Source organism: Peromyscus maniculatus, chromosome 17 (assembly GCF_049852395.1).
Source record: "Peromyscus maniculatus bairdii isolate BWxNUB_F1_BW_parent chromosome 17, HU_Pman_BW_mat_3.1, whole genome shotgun sequence".
NCBI lineage: Eukaryota > Metazoa > Chordata > Mammalia > Rodentia > Cricetidae > Peromyscus > Peromyscus maniculatus.
Window position 1 is genome coordinate 26,348,946 of NC_134868.1, and position 22,270 is coordinate 26,371,215.

A 22,270-nucleotide genomic window follows, 5' to 3' on the forward strand; every position below is an offset into this window, starting at 1 on the left:
CAGGAGCATGTGTGAATGTTTGTATATGCGTGGGGGTGAATGTCACTCCGTCTTAGCCAATCTAGACGGGCAACTGGCCCTTCTGTAAAACAGCCCGACCCTTCTAACCACACCATCTCTGTTTATATTTACTTTGCTACCTGGTGAGCTACCCCTGTCTTCCCTCTCCCCCCTCTTTTCCTTACTCACCTGTGCTGTGCACCCTAGCTGCCTCCTTCTCCCCGAAGTGCTCGCCAGGTCTCACCATGCTCTCTTGGTGTCTCTTTGCAGATCAGACGTAACCACCTTCCTTTGTTCTCACGGGGTCACTTTCCGTCTCCTGTGAATGATGAAACTAGTCTGGGCACTCCACCTAGTTCATACTGACCTGGGCAACAAGCGTCGTGTCTTGTGTGCTGCATTGAATAAGCTGGTTGGCTTGGACTAGACTGTTGTTGTCTTTTCCTAATCTGTTGGAACAGTCTTGCGCAGGGGAGAAAGTGTTGGCCCTGAAGGCTCCTGGGAAGTAAGGGAAGCACAGAAGTCCCTAGGAAAGTCACTTTGAATATGTCAACATATCTTCATCTTTAGCTGGTTACTAAAAGCTTAGCAGCAATTCTATTTTAAGAGTGCAGGTTCACGTAGGTGAAAGGCTTCTAAGGGATAAAACTGAACTAATTAACAAATACCAAGTGGAATCCACTGCAACCATAAGGTAGATCCTTTTCTTTCCCAGTTAGATGCCCTTACCCCAGCCTCTGTTACCTATGTTTCCGATTTGAGACTAATAGATATCTACCATACCCTGATCTTACACCACCCACTCTGCCTGCCTACCCTTTACTTCTCAGGGTGAAGCCCCACGAGGCTTATTCTCTGCCTCCCCTTGGTAACTCCACGTTTTGGCTCCCACTTCCGGTCTCCAGGTCATCTCTTCCTTCCTTCAGTGTATATGTAATGATTAGGTCCTTTGGGCGAGTCCGTTTCCAGGAACACGCTCTTAATACAAAGCCTGCAGAAATCCCTCTTTTCCAGAGCTTGGGGTCTAGTGTGGGTGCCTTTCTTTCTTTGCTCGCCTTTCAGGTCTAAAAGAAGTTCACCTCTCTCTCCATATCATTTCTGTCTACACTTCTCTCCTCCTGAGTTCTCTGGACGCTCTCCATGTCTCGCCTATGACGGGTCCTGCCGTGTATTTCTTTGTACTTAGGTGGGAGTATCTTTTCTTCTCCAGCGTAGTTTGAACTTCTGAAGGTAGAAATCATTTATTTCATTTGTTTTGTGTGTGTGTGGGGGGGTAGTATGTTTGGGTTTACACACCCCGTGGATTATGTATGCTAATCTCGTACATATTTAAATTATCCCTAGTAACCACACAGCGTTCCAGCTAGGCACCCAGGAGATATTTTCAGTTGCTCGGAGGGTGTGTAGTGCTCTCGGCTTCCCCACATGCAGCGGCTCCAAGACTCTGCCAGCCTGTTAGTCATCCGAATGTTTGTTACAGTTCTGCCCGGCTGTGCCACTTGCGCTGCTGCTAGGGTTTAATCTTCTGCCAAGGAGACGCTCTAGTGCCAAGCACCGCCTCTTTTCCACACCTTGTCCACTGAGCAGGTCACCTGTGGGATCCCCTGGATGATGTTTGTAAACCCTCCCCCGCCACTGAAGCAGTCGCTAAAGGGACTGAAGGCGGGCGGGTGAGGGCGCTGTTCATGATGGCTGGAGTTGACTTTTGACTCCGATGCTCATGGCTGTCTAAAACTTGGGAATGTCTCTCTTGCCTATGTTATCTTTTCTGTGGTGTGTGTGTGTGTGTGTGTGTGTGTGTGTGTGTGTGTGTGTGTGTGGTGTGTATGTGCAGGTGCACATTCACCTGTGAAAGCTGGAGGACAACCTCAGATGTCATTCCTCAGGCATGAAGCAATTAAAAAAAATTGACACAGGGTCTGTCATTGGCCTGCAGTTCACAAAGTAACCTGGGCTAGTGGGCCAGTGAGGCCCAGATGTCTGGCTGTCTTTGCCTCTGCAGAGCTGGTAGTATATAAGACGATACCACCTTGCTCAGCTTTTAAAAAAAAAAAAAATGGGTTCTGGGCACTGCACTTGGACACTTGTGCTTACAAGGCAAGCGCTTGTTCGAATGAGCTACCACTGCGGCCTCTCGCTTATGTTCCAGAATTGAAGGTCAGAGATACCTACCATACAGTTCATCCTGCTGTTAGCAGACCGGCAAGGCAAGATTGTGTTCACAGCGCTGACAGGTATTTTGAATTCTTTCTCAGGGTCATTCGATGAAAGTTAGCCATCCAAGCCCAGAGGGCAGCTGGTCAGAATCCCTAGACCTGGATAGAGCCACCCGTTACTGAAGGGATCTGACCTGTGACATTAACCACATTGGCCCCATGTGTTGTCAGCAGTTGGCTTTGGTTGTAATTTAAACTTGAGATATGTGTTTCTTCACAATGTCTTCTTTCCCATGGTTATTTTATTATGTTGGAGAGGTAGCGTGTGTGTGTGTGTGTGTGTGTGTGTGTGTGTGTGTGTGTGTGTGTGTGCGCGCGCGCGCACATGTTGCTTCAAGTGCAGACCCTGGAGCCAGCTGCCTGGGACTCAGATCCTGCCTTGCACTTAGTTGTTGTACCATCTGGAAGGAGGCAGGTTGACTCTTAAAAATGGGACTTACCTTTCAGGTTCCTTGGAAGGGGTTGACGTTTCTTTAGTTGTCCTTTTCTGTCCCCTTGAGTGCTTGGGCTTTTGTTTTTCTTCGTTCACTGATTTAACCTTTTGTAGATGGAGAGGATGGTGGAATCTTTAGCTGTTGAATGTAGGCACGATAATCTGGTACTTCCCTGGAGGACCTTAAGTTGTGAGGGCTAGTGATGTTGTCATGGTGACAGAAAGTGAGGTAACTCCATCGACTCTGTGGTTACATAAGGGGAAAGACAAACACGGTATTCAGCTGGCTTCCTGTCGTTGGTGATCTTTCCTCCTCACTTGAGCCTCTTTGGAAACCTTTCACAGACACACCCAGAAATGTGTCTCCTAGGTGATTATGTTTGTTGTTTGTTTGTTTGTTTGTTTGTTTTTGAGACCGGGTTTCTCTGTGTAACAGCCCTGGCTGTCCTGGAACTTGCTTTGTAGACCAAGCTGGCCTTGAACTCACAGGGATCTGCCTGCCTCTGCTGCCCAAGTGCTGGAATTAAAGGTGTGGGCCACCACCACCGCTGTCCTAGGTGATTCTTAATCCAGTCGAGTTGACAATGAAGATTGACCTTCATAGATGCATTGGGTGGATTTTGATGGATTTATAGTGAAGGATTCAGCTACCTTAAAAGAGAATTGATTAGCTTTGGGTTGCATTGATAGAAGCAAGCCCCAGCCCTGAGCCACAGGCTCAGGCTTACAGTGACCGACCAGGAGAAGAGTTTAGAATGTTTCGGAAGGGAAATTCAAGACCAAACCATTTCTAAAAAATCATTAAAGGTATAATGCATAGTTTTTTTTTAAGTGCATGAAGCCTTGATATTCAAAGCGTTACCTAGTTTAGTAATAGCTACTGAGGGATTGTTGTTGATACACAGTAGCTAACATCTACTACATTCATCAGTTAGTGGATGTAGTGTGTTCATGACAGAGCCAGAGTAGTGTGACAGGGAGAAGAACCCTGGTGTCCACAGCATGAGAAGAGTGAGTAAAAGAAGAGACTCCTTGGGGGGCTGAGGATTTGAGAAGAACCAAAAGACATTCTTTTATTTGTTTGTTTAACGTGAGAATCAAACGTATCAATCCGCCAATAAATGAACACACACAGTTTAGATGCTTACTAGGCATCTAAAATTGCAAGCAACTAGACAAGAGGCAGTCTGGCCTCTAGGGGCCAGATTAATGTGTATGTGTGGCTGTTGGATGTATTGACAGGCCAAAGAGGGTTGAACATGTTCACAGCTTCCGGAAGTCAGACTGCAAATCACTACAGGGAGGAAGTTGAATAGGACTCATCAGAGGATGACTTGGAAAGGGCCGGAGCCCCATGGTGGTATGTCTCAGAATAGGCTGATTCATAAGAATTACATGACAAGGTTCAGGTGGGACTTGAGCCTGCTAATCCTCTTAGGGATCCTTCCAACTCAGCGATTTAGAAGAGCAGCCAGGTGTGGAGGCTGATGCTTATCCTCCTCCTCATCACAGCACTTTTGAGGCCGAGACAGGAGGATTACAGGACATTTGAGGCCAGCCTGGGCTACAGAGTAAGATCCTGTCTCAAGAAAGGAAGGGTGGAAGAAAATTGGAAGAACCGTGTTGAGGACTCCTTTTTTTTTTTTTTTTTTTTTTAGTACCTGGCTTCAGGTGTGCCTTGTCTTTGTAGTGTGGCTGCTGTGTTCTTGAAGAAGTAGTGAGCTTGTTGTATAGATGTCTCAGTACTTCTGTCCTGTAGAGTCTGGGGGGTGTGCACACGCACGCGTGTGTGTATGTGTGTGTGTGTGTGTGTGTGTGTGTGTGTGTGTGTATCTTTGTATGTTTATATGTGTTTATATATAACACATATACACATAAATGTAGGAGGTATTCAGCGTGGGCTAATAATGAGCGTGCTACAGATGGCATAGCGAGCAAGACATTTTTGCATAGAGACGTAATTGATTTTTTTTTTTACCCCCTTCCCTTCTTGATCTTAAACATAGAATTTCTTTTAAGAAATTTCAAAAAGCAGACGAAGCCGCGACACTAACCCACAAATCCTGTTGACTCCCGCCAGTTGTGTTCTGAGCTCTGGAGAGCCGGGGCGCCCAGAGTGAGCGAGCTCCTGACATAGTGACCTCATTCCCTGACGCTGCCTTCATGGGCAGCGGCAGAGCTGCGCGGGGCTGAAGCCCGCTGGGGGGAGGGGGTGAGCCCCGGGCTTGCAAAGACTTGCAGGGCCACTGGAATTCATGGCAAATAGCTCACTGCAGCTAAACTTGGACCCAGCGTACTGTAGAACTGCCTGTGTGTTCCACATAGGTGGGAGATTCGTCCTCTGTGACGAGGCAAAGCCAGCCTTTAAAAAAAAAGCAAACAAACAAAACAAAAGGAAAGTATCAGGTCTGTGATTGCGGTCTGTTGAGTCTATGATGCCAGATCAAATTTAATGTGTGTGTTCTTTCTTCAAGCATTTTTGGAGGTATGTGCCCTTTTTACTCTTGGTGATTTAAAAAAAAAAAATAATAATAATGTGTTTGGGGAACTAATGCATGTGATGGCGCCTGGGTCCCTGGGAGAGGAGCATGTACTCCTTGGCCGCTGCACCTGGGGTCTGTCCTATCCTCTGAGCGCCCCCCACCCCCTTCCGCAGCACTGCACAGACAAAGGAGCTAACAGACACACAGGCTGTGGCTTTTCTTGGAGCGATGACTCATTTCAGCTCACAAAGGATTCTGGGCAGGGGAGTGAGAAGTCAGGCTGATTGGTCCCTGTGACTTCACTTTGCAGAGAGCAATCAGACCAGGGGTGAAACTGCAGATCCCCAGACACTGCAGTGCTGTGGGCTAGGCGAGGAGCAGGATCCAGCTGTTCCGTGCAAATAGGATAGAAAGGCAGTGAAGATGACCCCCCCCCTCTCCCCCGCCCCCATTGGCAAAACCATCCCGGGCAAAGTACACTCAAAGCCTTTTGACAGAACCTGTCTCTCAGCGTCACAAGCCCTGATTTGTAAGAGCCGAGGGTTCTTTAGCCCATAAGATATATCTAGATACCTTCCAAGGTAAAGTGCCAGACTGCTGTTGTATTCCACAGGCCTGCAGTAACCTCTCTGAGATGCTCATTTAGGATACTATTGCTCGACCGTTTACTCTCTCTTCTTATTACAGATTCTAGGACGTCCGTTTCTGTTACTGGCTCCTTCTTGTGCTTGGATGCGTTCCCCTAGCATGCACCAGGCTTTAGCCACAAAGCTACCTGGGGAATGGAGCCAGGCCAGAAAGGGTCAGGTAGGTTCCCCCTGCTTTTATTTCAAAAATTGTTGTATGAAAAAATATATATATACGTATGTTAAAAATGTCGATACCCCCTGGGACCAGGGCAAGCAGACCTCTGAGAAGTGGTCCTACTGTTAGTGTGCCCTCAGCCTTCATCAAAGGCACTCCAAACTCTCCAGTGGAGGATGCCCATTGCATGTGACCACATCAGCATGAGAACCATGGCCGAGTCAGGGCCAGACAGTGAGCTCTGTAGATCCGAGGCTAGGAAGTAATTAGACTGCTTCCCATCTCCATCGTCTGCATGTCTCCTTCACTCATCCAAGAGAAAAATGTTCCTTGGATTTTTTTTTCTCTTCGATTTTAATATATACATTCCATGAGATGTGTGTTATTTGACCTGGGACCCCACATGCATCACACTCCAGGCTGAGAGAGTCCGATTTACACATTCAGAGACCACATGCCTCCCAGTCAAGGCCAAAGGAGTCTGATTTACACACTCAGAGCGAGAGACTTTCTAAGAATAGCATCAAATTGAGGCTTCTGTGAACTAACAAAGTCAGCGTATTTCATTAGGTTCTGCCTTAGGATTTTGATTATGACAGGGCTATTTTTTTTTTATAACATCCATGAGCTTTTCACACAGAATCTTTAAAAAAAAAAAATGGCAAAAAAGTACTTTCCAGGTTGCATTCACTGACACGAAAATGGCATCTCTGAAAACATGATTTTACCACCTCCCCAAAGGTAGTTTCAGTATTGTTCTTTAGTAACGATATATCTCAGAGTGTTAGGTCCTTCATGTAATTTGCATAATTGGAACATTTTAAAATGATTCCCAATGCACACTAGCAGGGCCCCTCTTCTCTCTGTGTGTTTGCAACCATGTTCACAGTCAGTCTCAAAGGATGTTGGCCATGCTCACAGTCAGTCTCAAGGGATGCTTGGCCATGCTCACAGTCAGTCTCAAGGGATGCTTGGCCATGCTCACAGTCAGTCTCAAAGGAAGCTTGGCCATGCTCACAGTCAGTCTCAAAGGATGCTTGGCCATGCTCACAGTCAGTCTCAAAGGATGCTTGGCCATGCTCACAGTCAGTCTCAAAGGATGTTGGCCATGCTCACAGTCAGTCTCAAAGGATGTTGGCCATGCTCACAGTCAGTCTCAAAGGATGCTTGGCCATGCTCACAGTCAGCCTCAAAGGATGCTTGGCCATGCTCACAGTCAGCCTCAAAGGATATTGGTCATGCTCAAAGGATGTTTGGTCAGGAAAGCACTTGCAGAGGAACCCCACACCCTGCAGGTACTGTTGATCCTTAGAAACCCCATTTAAAACCTCTCTTCCACATAAGCTCTCCCAGTGGAAGAAATGACCTCAGCATGAAGTTTGTTCGCCCACCCAGTCTTCCTCCATTTTGGTTCCCATTGTACCTCGTCATTGCACAGGCGCCATGACCCAAGGACATTTTCATACAAGAGTAAATCATGTGTTGTATCTACTCACTCCTCACACCTCCTTATCTTCCCCTCCTCTCTTCTACTAGTCCCCTGTCCAGATTCCCTCTATTTTCGTGCTATAGTGCTATAGGTATGTCCATGACTTTATGTATCTCTCTAAAATCTAGCCACCACATACAAGAGAAAGTATGCTATTTGTCTCTCTGAGATGGGTCTCGTTGTTTGAATATGATTGTCTCCAGTGGCATCCATTTGTCTGCAAATGATGTGACTTCATTCTTTAGGGCTAAAATGTCCGTGTGTGTGTGTGTGTGTGTGTGTGTGTGTGTGTGTGTGTGTGTGTGTTTGTGTGTGTGTGTGTGTGTGTGTGTGCGTGTGCGCATTCTCGCATGTGCACACATTTTCTGTTCCATTCTTCTGTTGTTGTATGCCTGAGTTGGTTCCGTAACTTAGCTACTGTGAACAGTGCTGCATGTGTCTCTGTGATATGACTTCAATCCTTTGGATAAATACCCAGGATTGCTATATTTGAGTCACACAGTGGTTTTATTTTTAACGTTTTGGAGGAATTCTATTTTTTTTAAATCTATAGACGTTGGACTAGTTTACATTCCCACCAGTGGTATAGAAGAGTAGCCATTCATCCATATCTTTGCTAGCGTTTTTAAAATTTAATGATTGCCACTCTGAATGAGGTGAGATGGAATCTCAATGGAGTTTTAATTTGTGTTTCTCCGATGACTGGAGAGATCCGTGTACTGGCTGTTTGTGTTACATCGTTGGAGAACTGTCTGTTTCAATATCCCATTTATTAATTAGTTTGTTTAATTTCTCGTTGTTTCGGGTCTTTGTCAGTTTGGTGTATTGAAGACAGTCATCCTATGTCACATGATTTTGACTTTATTCCTAATGTTTCTCCATTCAATTAACTTCCCTTTGCCATGGTGACGCTTCTCAAGTTCATGAGGCTCCATTGGTCAACTGTTAGCATTTCCTCGGCAACTGGAGCCTTCTTTGGAGGGTTTTGTTTTTGTTTTGTCTTTGTGTTTGAGACAGGGTCTCATGCAGCCAAAGCTGGTTGTGAACTTGTTGGGTAACCAAGGCTACCCCTTGACATCCTCCTGTCTCTGTCTTCCAAGTCCATGTGTCAGCTCCCCTGGGTGGGGTCCTCTAAAGAATCTGCTAGTCATGGGTTTTTGTTTATTGTTTTTGTTTTTACTGTGGTCCTTCAAAGGATGCTTTGAACACTAATTTTAACATTTTATTATTATTTTTCACATTTTAATTCTGTATTCATGGAAAGCAAGGGCTTTCAGTGAATGCTTGTTCTGCAATTCACATCGCCTCTCAATTTCCACATATAGAAAGTACTCAGTAGATAGTTGAAGGGAAGTTATTGAAAAGCATTAATTTATCATTACTTAAAACAATACACTCATTAATTTTGATAGAATTAGAAAGCATCATGTTAAATGAAACAAACCACTGTCTCTCACACACACACACAAAAAAAATGAAATATGTTCTAATAAGTCAGTAGAAGGTAAAAAAAAAAAGTCAGTCTCTTAAAAGAAGAGACTATATAGAGGTCCTGAGAGACTGGGAAGGGGAGGGAGAGAAGTATGAGAGAGATCATACAATAAATACCAAAATACTTTTGTTAGGGGGAATCATTCCCGGTGTTTCTGGCACAAACAGGGAGCCGCAGTCAGGAACATTTTATGATAGACCCAAAGTAATTGGAAGAGAAGAATCCAGGTGTTGCAATATGAAAGCAATGCCAACCAGTACCCTCCCTGTGATCATTACACGCTGTAAATGTATACATCCTAAGTACCCCCAAATATGCACAAATAAGTACATTTTAAAGATTAAATTAATTTTTAAAAAGAGTCTCCACAGGGTAGATTAGTGCTCAGGTAAACCTCAGAAGCTACTCGAAGCTCTGGAAATTATGATTGCTTTCACACCGAGCTACGGTTACAGCTGAGAAAGCCGTGCAAGCCTGTGGTACAGGACTGTCACCATTAAGAACAAATGTGACTGTGTGGCTCTTAAATGTGGGCATCGATAACAGTTTTCTTAGATTCATAAGTAAGATCCATAAGTAAGGAGCGAACAAAAATCCGAGTGTGTGTGTAAAAGTCACTTTGTCTGTCCTCCTATGGGACATTTTCCCCAAGAGATAGCCACAATGGCAATGAGAATCTCGGGGCCCATCAGAAATTCTTTAACTCCTGATGTCTTAACCCATCATTAGTGCAGGGAGCTTATTTCTTCGGCAGTGTGGGTGGAGAACCGGTCCAGTCGCTGTTCTGAAACAGGCCAACTTTCTTGACTAGCCTCAATCCTTCTTCCATGCCTAGTCCATGCTTCCTGTTTGCTCTCAGGCCGTTGGGTCCCACCCAAACGTTGTAAGCCCCCTGGGTCTCAAAGGAAATGTTCCGTTCCCTCAGGGGAGGTCCTCTCAGCTGACTATCAGGAGGACGCTCTTTGTCGTTAGTGTAAGAAGGACTACTGCCCTCCTTAGCATGGGCTAAGACAGTTTTTAGAGGGTTTCTTTTTATAACTAAATTAATTTTTTATAGCTAAATTAATTTCTTTTTATAACTAAATTAATTTTCTGTTGGAATAAATTCAAGTACTGGTGAAAAAGAAATGGATTAAATTTAGACAGACTTGGAGATAATATATTTTTAATACTAGCTATTATTTATTAAATATTAGGTCTCAAGGGCAGTATGTTCAACATCCATTATCTCATCTAATCCCCTCAATCACTGTAAGGTGATTCTTAAATCACTATAGACTAGTGGTTCTCAACCCATGGGTCATGACCCCCACAGGTCATGATATCAGATGTCTTGCATATCACATATTTACATTACGATTTATAACACTAGCAAAATTACAGTTACGGAGTAGCAACAAAAACAGTCTTATGGTTGAGGGGTCACCACAACATGAAGAACTGTATTAAAGGGTCACAGCATTAGGAAGGTGAAGAACCATGCCTATAGACACTTTGCAAAGAATGAAGAAAGTGAGATTCAAAAAAATTCACCCTTTTCCCCCAATGGTCTAACTAAGGAAGTGCAGAGCTGGGCTCTCAGTTTCATGGTATCATAACAAAGTTGCTGGGTTTTGTCACTGTCTTGACATTTCGGGAGGAGAGTTATTTAATGGTACAGTGAGTTGGAGTGTGAGTCTGTCCAAAGCCGCTAAACTTTTCCCCCTGTCCTTTGGAACTCTGTCTCACATAGTTCAACAACAGCCTCTCTGGCTGTTGGAAGGGGCGGGAGGGCAAGAGTCGAGGAGTCTGCTGTGGCCGCTCTTCCGCCAAGGTTGTTGTGATCTGGGAACTGCCATTCTAACCATATCTGACCTGGATTTAATTAGACTTGGTTGTTGAGCTGCAGTTGTATTTCACAGAAATCCGTCACAGCGTAGTCCTCGTACCTCAGCTGATGAAGCAAGAAGGCAGAGGCAGAGACACCGCCCTGGGGATTCTAACTCCGAGAACAGCCCTGCAAATGTCAGGCCGCTTTATTAAATTAGAGTTGAAAATTTTCATCAGTAGAAATTGGAACGCCTGATATGTCTTTGCGGACAGGCAGGGTTTTGCTGGATAGTGGAAGTGGATGGCGCGTAGATGATGGTGTCCACTAGGAATTTAGATTCGGTTCTACTTGAGGCAGTCCCTCTAAAGGAAGACTCCATTCCCCCCGTCCTCCCCCACCCCCCTCCCCTCCTCCCCCCTCCACCATGGGGACACTCGTTAACCATATAGAACTACATGATATCCAAGAGACTGTATTAACTGTTGTTGGCCAAGACTGGTATTTTATCATGATTTTTATCTCAGGTCAGGGAGATAGAACTAATTTATAACTAAATTAATTGGAGCTGAATTCTGGGTCAGGGAACAGAGAAGAGGGGAGTAGCTGGTATCACCACCATCTTGGTAGAAAGCAGAGCCAATCCCCATCTTGTCCTTACGCACAGAGCCTTTTCATTCATCAAAATACTCGACCGCCTGACGTGTAAATGGCAATCTGCTGGTTTCTACTCCCTAATTTCTCACACATACCCGGCAGCGGTGGTTGGCTTACAACGTGGAGTTTGAGCAAAAGATTTGATCTTCTGATAGCTCATAGTTCCCTTCGAATTCTTCAGCTATCCATCCATAGCAAATGGGCAAGTGGTCCAGAGTGCTACTGTTATAAGGACAACAGATGCCAGCCATTGTTGCTTATTATGTCGAGGGGGTTTTGCCCATCGCTGTCCACTGATTGCCCTTCTTTATGTTGTTTTTTTACACCTGTCCTTATTCTGTGACAGTTTTTCAACAGCAGCCAAATCTCACTAGCAAAAGACTCAAGTAGCTAAGTACTGAGTCAGTAGTCAGGATGACAGACGGAAGCTCCGAATCTAGGAAGATGGTGGTTTCTTCTGGAAACCAATGAACTGATTAATCTCATCCAGCCACACCCCCCGCCCTTATTATACAGACATGAGCAGAGCATTCTGGGTAACATGAGGAGATCGACTCATTATGGTGTGTGCTCTAAGTCACCACAATTAGCTCTTAGCTCTGCTCTCATTAGAAGTTTCTTCAGGAGCCGGGTGGTGGTGGCACATGCCTTTAATCCCAGCACTCGAGGCAGAGCCAGGCAGATCTCTGTGGGTTCGAGGCCAGCCTGGCCTACAGAGTGAGACCTAGGACAAGCATCAAAAGTACACAGGGAAACCCTGTCTTGGAAAAACAAAAACAAAAACAAACAAAAAAAAAAAAAAGGAAAAAAAGAAGTTTCTTCAGAAGTCATAGCCAATGTCATGATTAACTTCAGCATCAATAATAGGAACCTCCTCCTTACTCTACCTTGTGAGTACGAACAGTTTCCTCAAATAATCACTTAAGAATTAATTGGATTTTGTGTCAGAGGACTATTGGGCTTGAAATTGAGCAGGAAAGGCTGTCCTAGAAGTTCAAAAAGCTCTAAACATTTCTCTCTTTTTAGCTGTCAAGCTGCTGCCATGGCCTATTGCAATAAGGGCCCAGCCTTAAAGTTTTGAAGTCAGTGGCGTTTTTAAACAAACTTCCAGTAAACTAGTAAAAGTGCCATTTTCAATGCCAGTTTTCTTTCGGATTTCAATGCAAACAGTTGAAAGTCAAGTACAGTAATCTGGTTTCAAAGAAACTTTCTTAGCAGCATGCAAGCTAATGGAAGCCATATGCTCTGTCCTCTCAGAAGGCGGCTGTGGTCTTTGAGAGCATATATATAGGAAAGGGATATGTGTGTTTCTAGAAGAACTGTGGGGACAATACCCTCGTAGACTTTCTATTAAAGGAACCAAGCAGCATTTACACATAAAATTGGGGTTAATAAATTGAATTAAATTGTAAAACACAAGATTTGTCTGACGCTTCACATCAGAGAAGCTGTTCACTTAGCTGTAACCTCAGAGAGCGGGTGATTTTCCCGAGCCCAGGGGCATCTGAGATAAAATTTGGCAAAGGTAGTACATTTTGCTGAATGGGAGTGGAGCTGTCTCATCCCTGTGGGCTCTGAGCATTTCAGAAGCCCATTTCAGACTTTTTACGAGGAGTCGCCATTTCTGCTGCATGTGGTAATTTTACTGGCATCCATAATTTTAATGCTGGTGTTAATTTGGCAGGAGACAGGAGAGGGAAAGCACATTAGTCCTGAGGAGCAAAGCTCCATCAGGACTGGGCATTAGAATAAACCACGAAGGCTTTATTATGCAAGGGAAGAATATGATAGCCCATGCAACTAGCCATTTCTTTGAAAATTAAAGCCTCTTCCAGATCAGATAAACATGGATGTAATTTCTACAACACCTGGAAATAGAGCTGGGCATGGGAAACGTATTATGATTTGATTTTCTGCCAAAATCCTGCCGAATAAATAGAGAATCACAGACCTTTGGAGCCTGAAGAAATCATTGCTACAATTCCATCCAAACCCTTATTTTACAGACAAGGAACCAGGCTACCAGATAACTAACTGTATCTGTCTTAAAAGACTGGATTCTGGGCCGGTAAAAAGGCTTAGTTGGTAAAAGTGCTTGCTACTAACCCTGATGACCTGAGTTCGGTCCCAGGAGCTAGGTGTTGGAAGGAAAAGTAGCTCCTGCAGTCTACCCCCTGACCTCCATATGTACACTGTGGCATACATGCCCTCCCAACATGTAGCAGGTAAATATGAAGAATATCACATGATATTTTAAAAAGAAAAAAGGAAATGAAATTCTTAGCTGTGTATCTCCTGGTGCCTTCATAGAATAGGAGTTTCCCAATTCCTAACAACCAAGTTCCCCAACTAATTGTTTAGAATTGGAATATTGTATACGAATTGAGAATCTGGGATATGAATTTCATGAAGTCCTTCAACCTATAGTAGAGATTAAATGAACATTTACAGTGAAAATTAGGATATAGAGAGACTGAACAATTGATTCTGAATTCAGGCTCTGTGTGTGTGTGTTGTGTGTGTGTATGTGTGGGGTGGGGGGGTGGGGAACATACTGTACACAAACGTGGATGTTGGTGTATTTTTTTAAGATTGCTATTTATTATGATACAATGCTCTTGGAAAACTTACAGCTCTCTTTGTCCTACACAGGTGTAAGGAGAGATTTTTGTTTTGTTTTGTTTTGTTTTGTTTTGTTTTTAAGGTGTACTGAGATTGGTGTATGTACATGCTTTTGTCATAGGTAGTCTTTAGAAAGTGATTCTGTTGTCTTGGTGGGGGTGAATGTAAGTTGTCGTGACTATCACATCTTAAAAGTTGTGTAGTCTTTCTCCTATGCAAAGGCTGTGAGTGAGACTCCCGAACAAATGACTGAAAAGGAGAAAATGAAATTCATAAAAGATAGAGTTTTATTGTGTGTTTTGTATTATTTTTAAATTTGTATACACACACACACACACACACACACACACACACACCAAAACAGAAGCCAGATAGAACACTTTTGGAGCTTGAGGACCTCATGGTATTTGATTGGCACTGCATATTTCTTGAATAGGTGGTTACTTGGAAGAGAATCTCAAAATATCTCTCTCTCTCTCTCTCTCTCTCTCTCTCTCTCTCTCTCTCTCTCTCTCTCTCTTTCTCTCTCCCTCTCCACCCCCTCTCTCTCTCTGTGTGAAGGAGTAATTCCAACTAAAGTAACTGCCCAGAAGTTGGAAGAGAAAATAGAGATTTAAATAGTTAAAATGTTTGTGCTAGATAGTGCCATTCTCTGAGAGGGGCGTGAGGACTGTAGACAGGTAGACCGGAAGCATCTAGGCTGTCCTCTTGTGTCAGGCTTTCCTGGTTGATGTGGGAGTGGCAGTCGTCAGCCCCAGTTTAGTCCACAGTTGCAGGAGAGTGACTAACAAGAAGCATGTCACATGACGACCCCATGAAAACGTGGGCAGTACCTTGATTAGTGAGAGTAAGTTCTAAGCCTTCTGGTCTACCAGGCTCAGGTTTCCGCTTTTCTCTTCCTCTCCCCTCAGCCTGCTCCAGCTGAGCCCCAGAGCTACCAGCTCTCCACGCTCAGCATGCCCCTTCATGCTACCCTCCGCAGGTTTTTCTCTTGCCTCTCATGGGAGGGAGACCATCTTTGGCATCCTTCTTGTTCAGCCCACTAATTTATCTTCCTCGTGCTAACCAGCCCACAAAGTAATGTACTTGGAAACAGTGTCCAAAATGTCACCTGCTTTAAACACTAAGTGCTCTTCACGTACCCCTGAAAATATTTGATGTTCACTTGATAGAAATATACTGAATGCCTCCTCTGAGCTTGATAGCATCTGAATTATCCTAGTTTGGGCATTTGCACCCAAAGGACTGTATTTAAGTAGATACTTTGTAAGAAAATAAAGCCTAGTTACTCTACCCCCCCACCCTTTATTTTAGGTATGGTAGAGGGGAGCAACAGCTGTTCAGAAAGAATTCTTTAACCCCCAAAGTACCCATGAGCTCATGTTGACTTTCCCTAACTATCTTCAAACACAGTCTGACAACAGAAAAATCCATCCTATAAATTGCAGGCAAGAGGGGAGCTGGAGAGAGGGCTCCCTGGTTAAGAGCACTTACTGCTCTTCCAGGGGACCCAGGTTCTGTTTCTAACACCCAAGTCAGGTGGCTCACAACTGCCTTTAACTCCAGGGATTCTAACACCCTCTTCTAGCCCCCGAGGGTACCCACAGACATGGCATACACACATTCATGCCTGTAAATAAAGTAAAAATAAAAATATAGACAAGTAAGGTATGATTCATAGTTTATGCAAAATGCTGGGATCTCTGAGTTATATATTTTGGCAGTGTTTCTGGTTGCTTGTCTTCTTGGAAAAAAATAAATGTGGAGTAGTTGTTGAAAGAATTTCCCTTTATTTCTCTAAAAAAATAATTTGTTTTTATTTTATGTGTATGGGTGTTTTGCCTGCATGTGTCAATGTATACAACACATGCGTCTGATGCCCACAGAAACCAGAGGAGGGTGTCATATCCCTTGGCACTAGAGTTAAAGATGGTTATGAGCCAACATATGGGTGCTGGGAATTGAATCTGGGTCATCTGCAAGAGTTGCAAGCACGATTAACTGCTAAGCTATCTCTCTAGTGCTTGGAAGTATTTTCTAGTGGCATATTTTAAGAGTGACCAGTTGTCTCATTAATCATGCTGATAAAAGATCCCAGGAAAATCTTGATAACCCTGATTGTGTTATGTTGTATTGAGAGATCTTATGATTTGTTAACAGATCTTAAACACATATTCTAAATCTCACCTAATGTATGACATCTTTTCTATGATAAATACTGTGTTTGAGGGGGCATCTTTTATGAAATTAATTAGGGAGAATCTTTTAAAAATCAAATGGTTTAGTGTATTTGGTCTCTTTTGTTTTGTAATTGCTTAACACAATCTGGATTAAAAAATGCGATTTAAAAAAAAATACCCCAGAGCCGGGCAGCAGTGGCACACGCCTTTGATCCAGCACTCGGGAGGCAGAACCAGGCTGATTCTGTGAGCTCGAGGTCAGCCTGATGGTCTACAGAGCGAGATCCAGGACAAGCACCAAAACTACACAGAGAAACTCTGTCTTGAAAAAACAAAAACAAAAACAAAACAAACCCCCTAGAAATTCCACATATTATTAAATCATTAAAAAGGAGTATTCATTCACTAGCCATGTACTGGGTATCTAGGGTAAGCACTACGTTGTTGTAGGTACTGGGAACAGGGCATGCACGTCTTCTTCCTTGTGGGGTTTCTGTTTAGCAGATTAGACAGGCAGTAAGCTGTAAATGTGAGCCTGCACACACATTCAGAGAGTGAAGCCCAGCATTGGCTTGGGTGGGCTGAGTGGGTTCCCCCGGGGGGTATGGCTTTTCACTTGTGATCTACAGAATGACAAGGGGCCAGTCCTTGAAAAGTCCACCCCAGAAGTTTCCCTGGCCAAGAGCAAAATCAAAATCACAAAGACCCTGCCTGAGTTCAGAAAAAGCTTGGCAGGATCCAAGAACAGGGGGTTGTGAGCCTGTAATGGGCAAGGAGGGGTGAGTAAATGGGGCTTTATCCCACAGAGGCAGTTAGGTGGGTCCAAACTGCAGAGCCTTGGAGAACTTGTAAGGAATCAGGTTTCTCTTGGAGTGTAAAAGGCAGTGCTGTGGGGGTTTTGAGCAGGGCAGTGGCGTGATTTACGATTTCTTAGGGGGACCTTGGTTGCTCTGGAGAAAGGGGCTGTTAAAACCCAAGGAAGAAAAGCTGAGCGCCATGAAGCTAATATAACAGGCCAGGTGAGAGGTGATGGTCGTCTGCAGTAGAGATGGGAAGATGGGACTCGTGGTGCTCATGGTGCTCGCTGCAGGCGGAGTTTGGGGACAGATCCAAGGATGTGCTGGGGCAGACAGTGTGGACTGATGTGGGAACGGATCAGGAGTGGGAAGTAACCATCGCTCTTAATGCAGAATGAAAATGAGTCGGCATGGAGACTGATATCTTGAACACCCACCCCATCTCCATTTTGTTCTGGAGCCTGCATTAAAAGTTACTGTGCATAGTCCTGGTTATAGGGAAATGAGCTCTTGGCAAAAAAAAAAAAATAGCCCAGGCATGCTCACAGTGTCTGCCTCTCACCGTGGGCGCAGTGAATGAAAAGAAATCCGTCGCAGACATGACAGAAGCGGACCTTCATGCAGAAGGAGAGGCACCAACTAGTTGTTTTGCTAATTATGGCATCCGTGTCGAGAAGTCTTTTGTAATCTATGCAGAATCACCAAGTATTCCAACCTACATCGAAAGCAAAATACATTTAGTGTCTCCGCGTCTTGGTCCTCTGAGAAGTTTTTGTTATGAGAGGACACTTTTTGAAGGTGTTAACTTCCTAAGTGGTGCGTGAACTCCAGAGGTCCCCGAATCTGCTTTGGTTTTCCCCTTTGGTGGCAGATCCCACCCTCCTCTCCCCTGGCTGTTAGAGTCACTCCAGGAGACGTGGAGGTCCAAGGGGTCTAGAGTAGCCACTCTGTCAGAAAGCCAGCCAGCTTCAGACCTCTCAAGTCAGCCAGAGAGAGTCTGAAGGCCTCTGGCTGGGCTCCGCTGCTCAGGTGGGAGGGAAGGGTTAATACCGGGAGTGCCCATCCCCCACCCGAGCTTTGCCCTATCAGCTCAAGTTCTTCTGCGGTGCATCAGACTTTTGAGTAAGATTTTGTTAGAAAAATGTGTATATCCTTTAAAAAAAAAAAAAAACACTTCAGTACGCTGCTGTATACTTGCCCACTCACATAATCCCAACACACAGTTCTTCAGTGTGAATTGGGCACCTCCCCACACAATGCACAAAACCAGCTTTCTTAGCAACCGCTGTAAATCCCATGTGTTCCTTTCCAACTGCTGCTCCTCCACCAGATAGTATGAAAATTTTTCAGAGGGCTCTGCCTCAGGAGAGTCTCAGAGTTTGCAGGACCTACCTTTGATGTGTTCCTAGTTTCCGCTGATTTTTTTTTTTTCCTAATCTCCTTGGACCTTTTCTGAATTTGAATTTGATCCATTAGCCGTATCAGCTACTCCTCACATATCCACCTGAAGCCGTAACAGAGCTGATGGTTCCCTGAGTGATGCAGTCATCGGGGAGAGGGGTACTGAACTGAACCGGGCTCCAGCAGGGGGTGCAAGCCCCAGGTCTTGGCCACTGGATTTCTGCTGCTCTGTCTCATACACCAGCTGGACTTATTCCAACACCCAGGGAACTCCAGCTCTGCTGCCTAATTTCATTCATTACGGCATTTCAAAGTTGGGTTCAAGTTCTTTCCGTAGGGTCCTCTGTACCTGTCTACAACCTAGGAGATGTATCTAAGCACAGCTCTAACTACCCTGACAGCAGGGGCACTGAGCTGCCTCAGAGCACCCAGACATCTTCTGGAGAGAATATTGATTAAAGTTGCAGGTGGACTGGAGCCTTGTCTTTGGCCAGCCGTGTTAGCTTATTATATGAGAAAGCATGCTTAAGAAACAATAAAACAATACAAAGGGGGGCGGGGGCTGCAGAGATGGCTCAGCCATTAAGACTATATATTGGTCTTCCAGAGGATCTGAGTTCAGTTTCCAGCACCTACATTGGGTGGCCTGTAACTCCAGTTCCAGAAATTCAGTGCCCTCTTCTGGCCTCTGTGGGCATTGCACTCACATGCATGCACACACACACACACACACACACACACACACACACACACACACGTACATAATAATACATAATATTATGTACATTTTTGTACATAAAATAAAATTTAAAAAAAGAAATAGGAGGTTTTATATAAATATGATTAGTAAAGAAAATCTACTCTGCTGATTGTTTTCATCCTTATTATAGAACTTCTCTTAAAGTAAACTCTTACAGAACCCCTAAGTATAACTCAGGTGGCACTTGGTCATCAGGAGCAGACACCTTACCCCTCTGCTCTCCTAGTCTCTTCCTCTTCTGAGGCTACCCCCACCCCAGAAATGTCTAGGAAATTCAGGGAATCCTTGGGAGCCAGCTGGAGCATCTTCAAACTGTAAAGATTTCAGAAATAGAGAGAGGTCTTTGTGTTACTGGCTGACACTTAGTGAATCCACCCCTCTTACCCTTCAATGCTAGGTTTTCAGCCTCCCAATGTCCATCATCCCTTAGAGCAGGTAAATACATCCAGAAGGTCATGGTCTCTATCCCAGTACAATCTGCCCTGTCTTCCTCCAGGTGATCATCTGCAGGGCCACCACACCACACCTTTGTGAGATTCACACCTGCTTTATCCAGTCTTGAAATTCCGCCCGCAGCTCACTGCTCCTCATTCGATGAAAGCCTTGAGCACTTAGCTGTGGCCTCACGGTTGCCCGGACAGAGCTGTACCCCTTCTTTACAGCTTCCCAGAAAAACACTTGCTTGTAGCTCCCGTCACCCCTCCCCCTCCCCAATTCATTCTCATCTCCTCACCACCAGTCACCATCCTGCCCCTTGATACTAGATTCTGATCTCAAAGCCTTAGAGAAGCCCTCTGGTCCCCTGCTTCTGAGTCCCTCTGTCACTATATACCACTGTCAGGTATATATACATTCTATGTTATATACTATGTTATATACCACTATATACCACTGTCAGGTATATCTACTGCTGTCCTGTATCCTCCTCTAAGCCTACTGTTCCGTCATCTGCTGTGCACTCGCCACGTAACACCGTGACCTTGACCTCTGTGTCTGTCTCCTCCACTTAAATAAAGCTGCTCAGAGCCAAAGTCAGTTGTGGAAGGGATGCCTCTCTTTCTGCATGACCCCCAATTCCTCTGGCAGATGCCCGCCACATAAAGACCCTCAACATTTGAATGAACAAATGAATCACCATTACTCACCACAAATGCATTTTTTTTTTGAAGTGTGAACAGTGGTTGTTTCCATAAATCATCTCCATGCTAATAAAAGCAGAAAAATGATTTTTTCAAAGCCTCATTTGTTACAAGACATTAGTCCTCTCACTTTTCAAATGAGATCTCAGGTTTTTAAGGAGAATTTTGCTTGTTGAGATTATCGGAGCTTCCACTGTGCGTGGAAGTCTCCCCCTCCACCCCCAAGTGGAATCCTCTGTGATCTCAACAAGTTTCAGTGTTCAAAGCGGATTGACTTCATAATGCGAGGAAGAGAGGATGGTCCTGAGGGGGCGTGCCTGGTGAAGGCGTGTGTGTGTGTGTGTGTGTGTGTGTGTGTGTGTGTGTGTGTGTGTGTGAGAGAGAGAGAGAGAGAGAGAGAGAGAGAGAGAGAGAGAGAGAGAGAGAGAGAGAGAGACGCATGGTGGGGTGTCTTAATAAACCTGCTCACTTGACAATTGTCTCCCCACAGGTGATGTGTCACCAATCAGTATGTCCCCCATCAGTCAATCTCAGTTTATTCCACTCGGGGAAATCCTTTGCTTGGCCATCTCGGCGATGAACTCTGCAAGAAAGCCTGTCACCCAAGAAGCGTTGATGGAACACCTGACGACATGTTTCCCAGGTAACGAGGAAGAATGGCGCTCTTTCCAAAGGGCTGTGGGCTGTGGTCTGTGGATGTGGGGCGTGGGCTCCAGGGCTTTAAAGGAGCACGAAGGCAAAAAAAAATCTTCACTCAAACTGACCAGACCTTTCCTTTTATGACTTAAAATGATAGCAATAACAATGTCACTCCTTTAGGCACAGTACTTTTTATTTTATTCTTATTTATTTTTATTTTTGATATCATACTTTTTAACTTGGCGCTTAGGAGGAAAAAAAAATTGAGCCAACATCATAAGAAATTGGCAAAAATGACCAAGATGCTGCTCATCCATTGCAGTTCAGTCTTCCTTAACTATATAAACCTGGGGTTCATCAGAAACATCTGGAACATTTAGTCCCAAGAGTTCAACTACAGAAATGATGTCTAAAGTGAATATACCCTGCATGTTTGCGGTATGATCTGATGAGCCTTCATAAAATGTTCCTTCATGAATTGAGATTTCATTTTTAAAAGGAAAAAAATTTTGCTTTTTTTTTTCTTAAATATTACAAAATGAAGACAGTAAGTATGGCTGCAGTGTGGACGGTTGTTGATGGTTCCAGTGGACCGAGTTGTTTGGAGTGGTATATACTACACATGCATGCTCCATTACAAGGGAGGTACCTCATTATTCCCATCCGGTGTGGTGCCCCCTGCCTGGAGGCCAAGTCTAATGTTACAAGAGAATTTCAAAATCCTGTTTGCCATGAAATCTCTAAATTTCCTTAGGTACAGGCACGGTTCTATGCGTGCTCATTTTAACATGTATGAATAGATGGGCAGTGTGCACCTTACTGGGCTGCCGGTTTGCTGCTTGCTGAATACTGTGCGCCTTTCTAGACTGCAATAGAAATCGCATTAAAAATAAACACGTGATCACTTGATGTTCATTCAGCTTTCAAAGAGACTTTAGTCATCTAAGCTGTTGGCGGAATCAGCTTTTGCTGCAAAAATACTGGGTGATAAGCAACCAGACAGACAGAGATATGCAACAATAAGCATTTACGTAGGTCCTGTGTCTGAGGGTGCCCCAGGAGTAGGCTGGGCCTTAGAAAGGTGGCCCTGTTCTGCCTAGACTGCATGTCTTTGGGAAAAAAAAATCCTTGACCCTTTGGTCATATCTTATCCCCTAATAGTGTGTTGATGAAGCAGTCTTGACTGGGCCTGAGACCAAGGTAGAAAGTGTGTGTGAATGCACACGTGTGCACGCATCTCTCTCTCTCTCTCTCTCTCTCTCTCTCTCTCTCTCTCTCTCTCTCTCTCTCTCTCTCTCTCTCTCTCTCTCTCTCTCACACACACACACACACACACACACACACACACACA

General features: G+C 44.5%; 1 protein-coding gene across 7 annotated transcripts in view; it reads left to right on the forward strand.

Moving 5' to 3' along the window:
- Positions 1–22,270, forward strand: part of Stox2 (storkhead box 2) — a 243,440-nt gene that overhangs the window by 200,636 nt on the left and 20,534 nt on the right. For 6 of the 7 annotated variants that reach the window (XM_076553343.1, XM_015998235.3, XM_076553347.1 and 3 more), the window contains one exon: positions 20,771–20,923. In XM_076553343.1, coding sequence (XP_076409458.1) covers positions 20,771–20,923 — 153 coding nt within the window. Of the gene's footprint in view, positions 1–5,819; positions 5,940–20,770; positions 20,924–22,270 lie in introns of all 7 variants that reach the window. The other variant, XM_015998239.3, reaches the window with a different exon arrangement.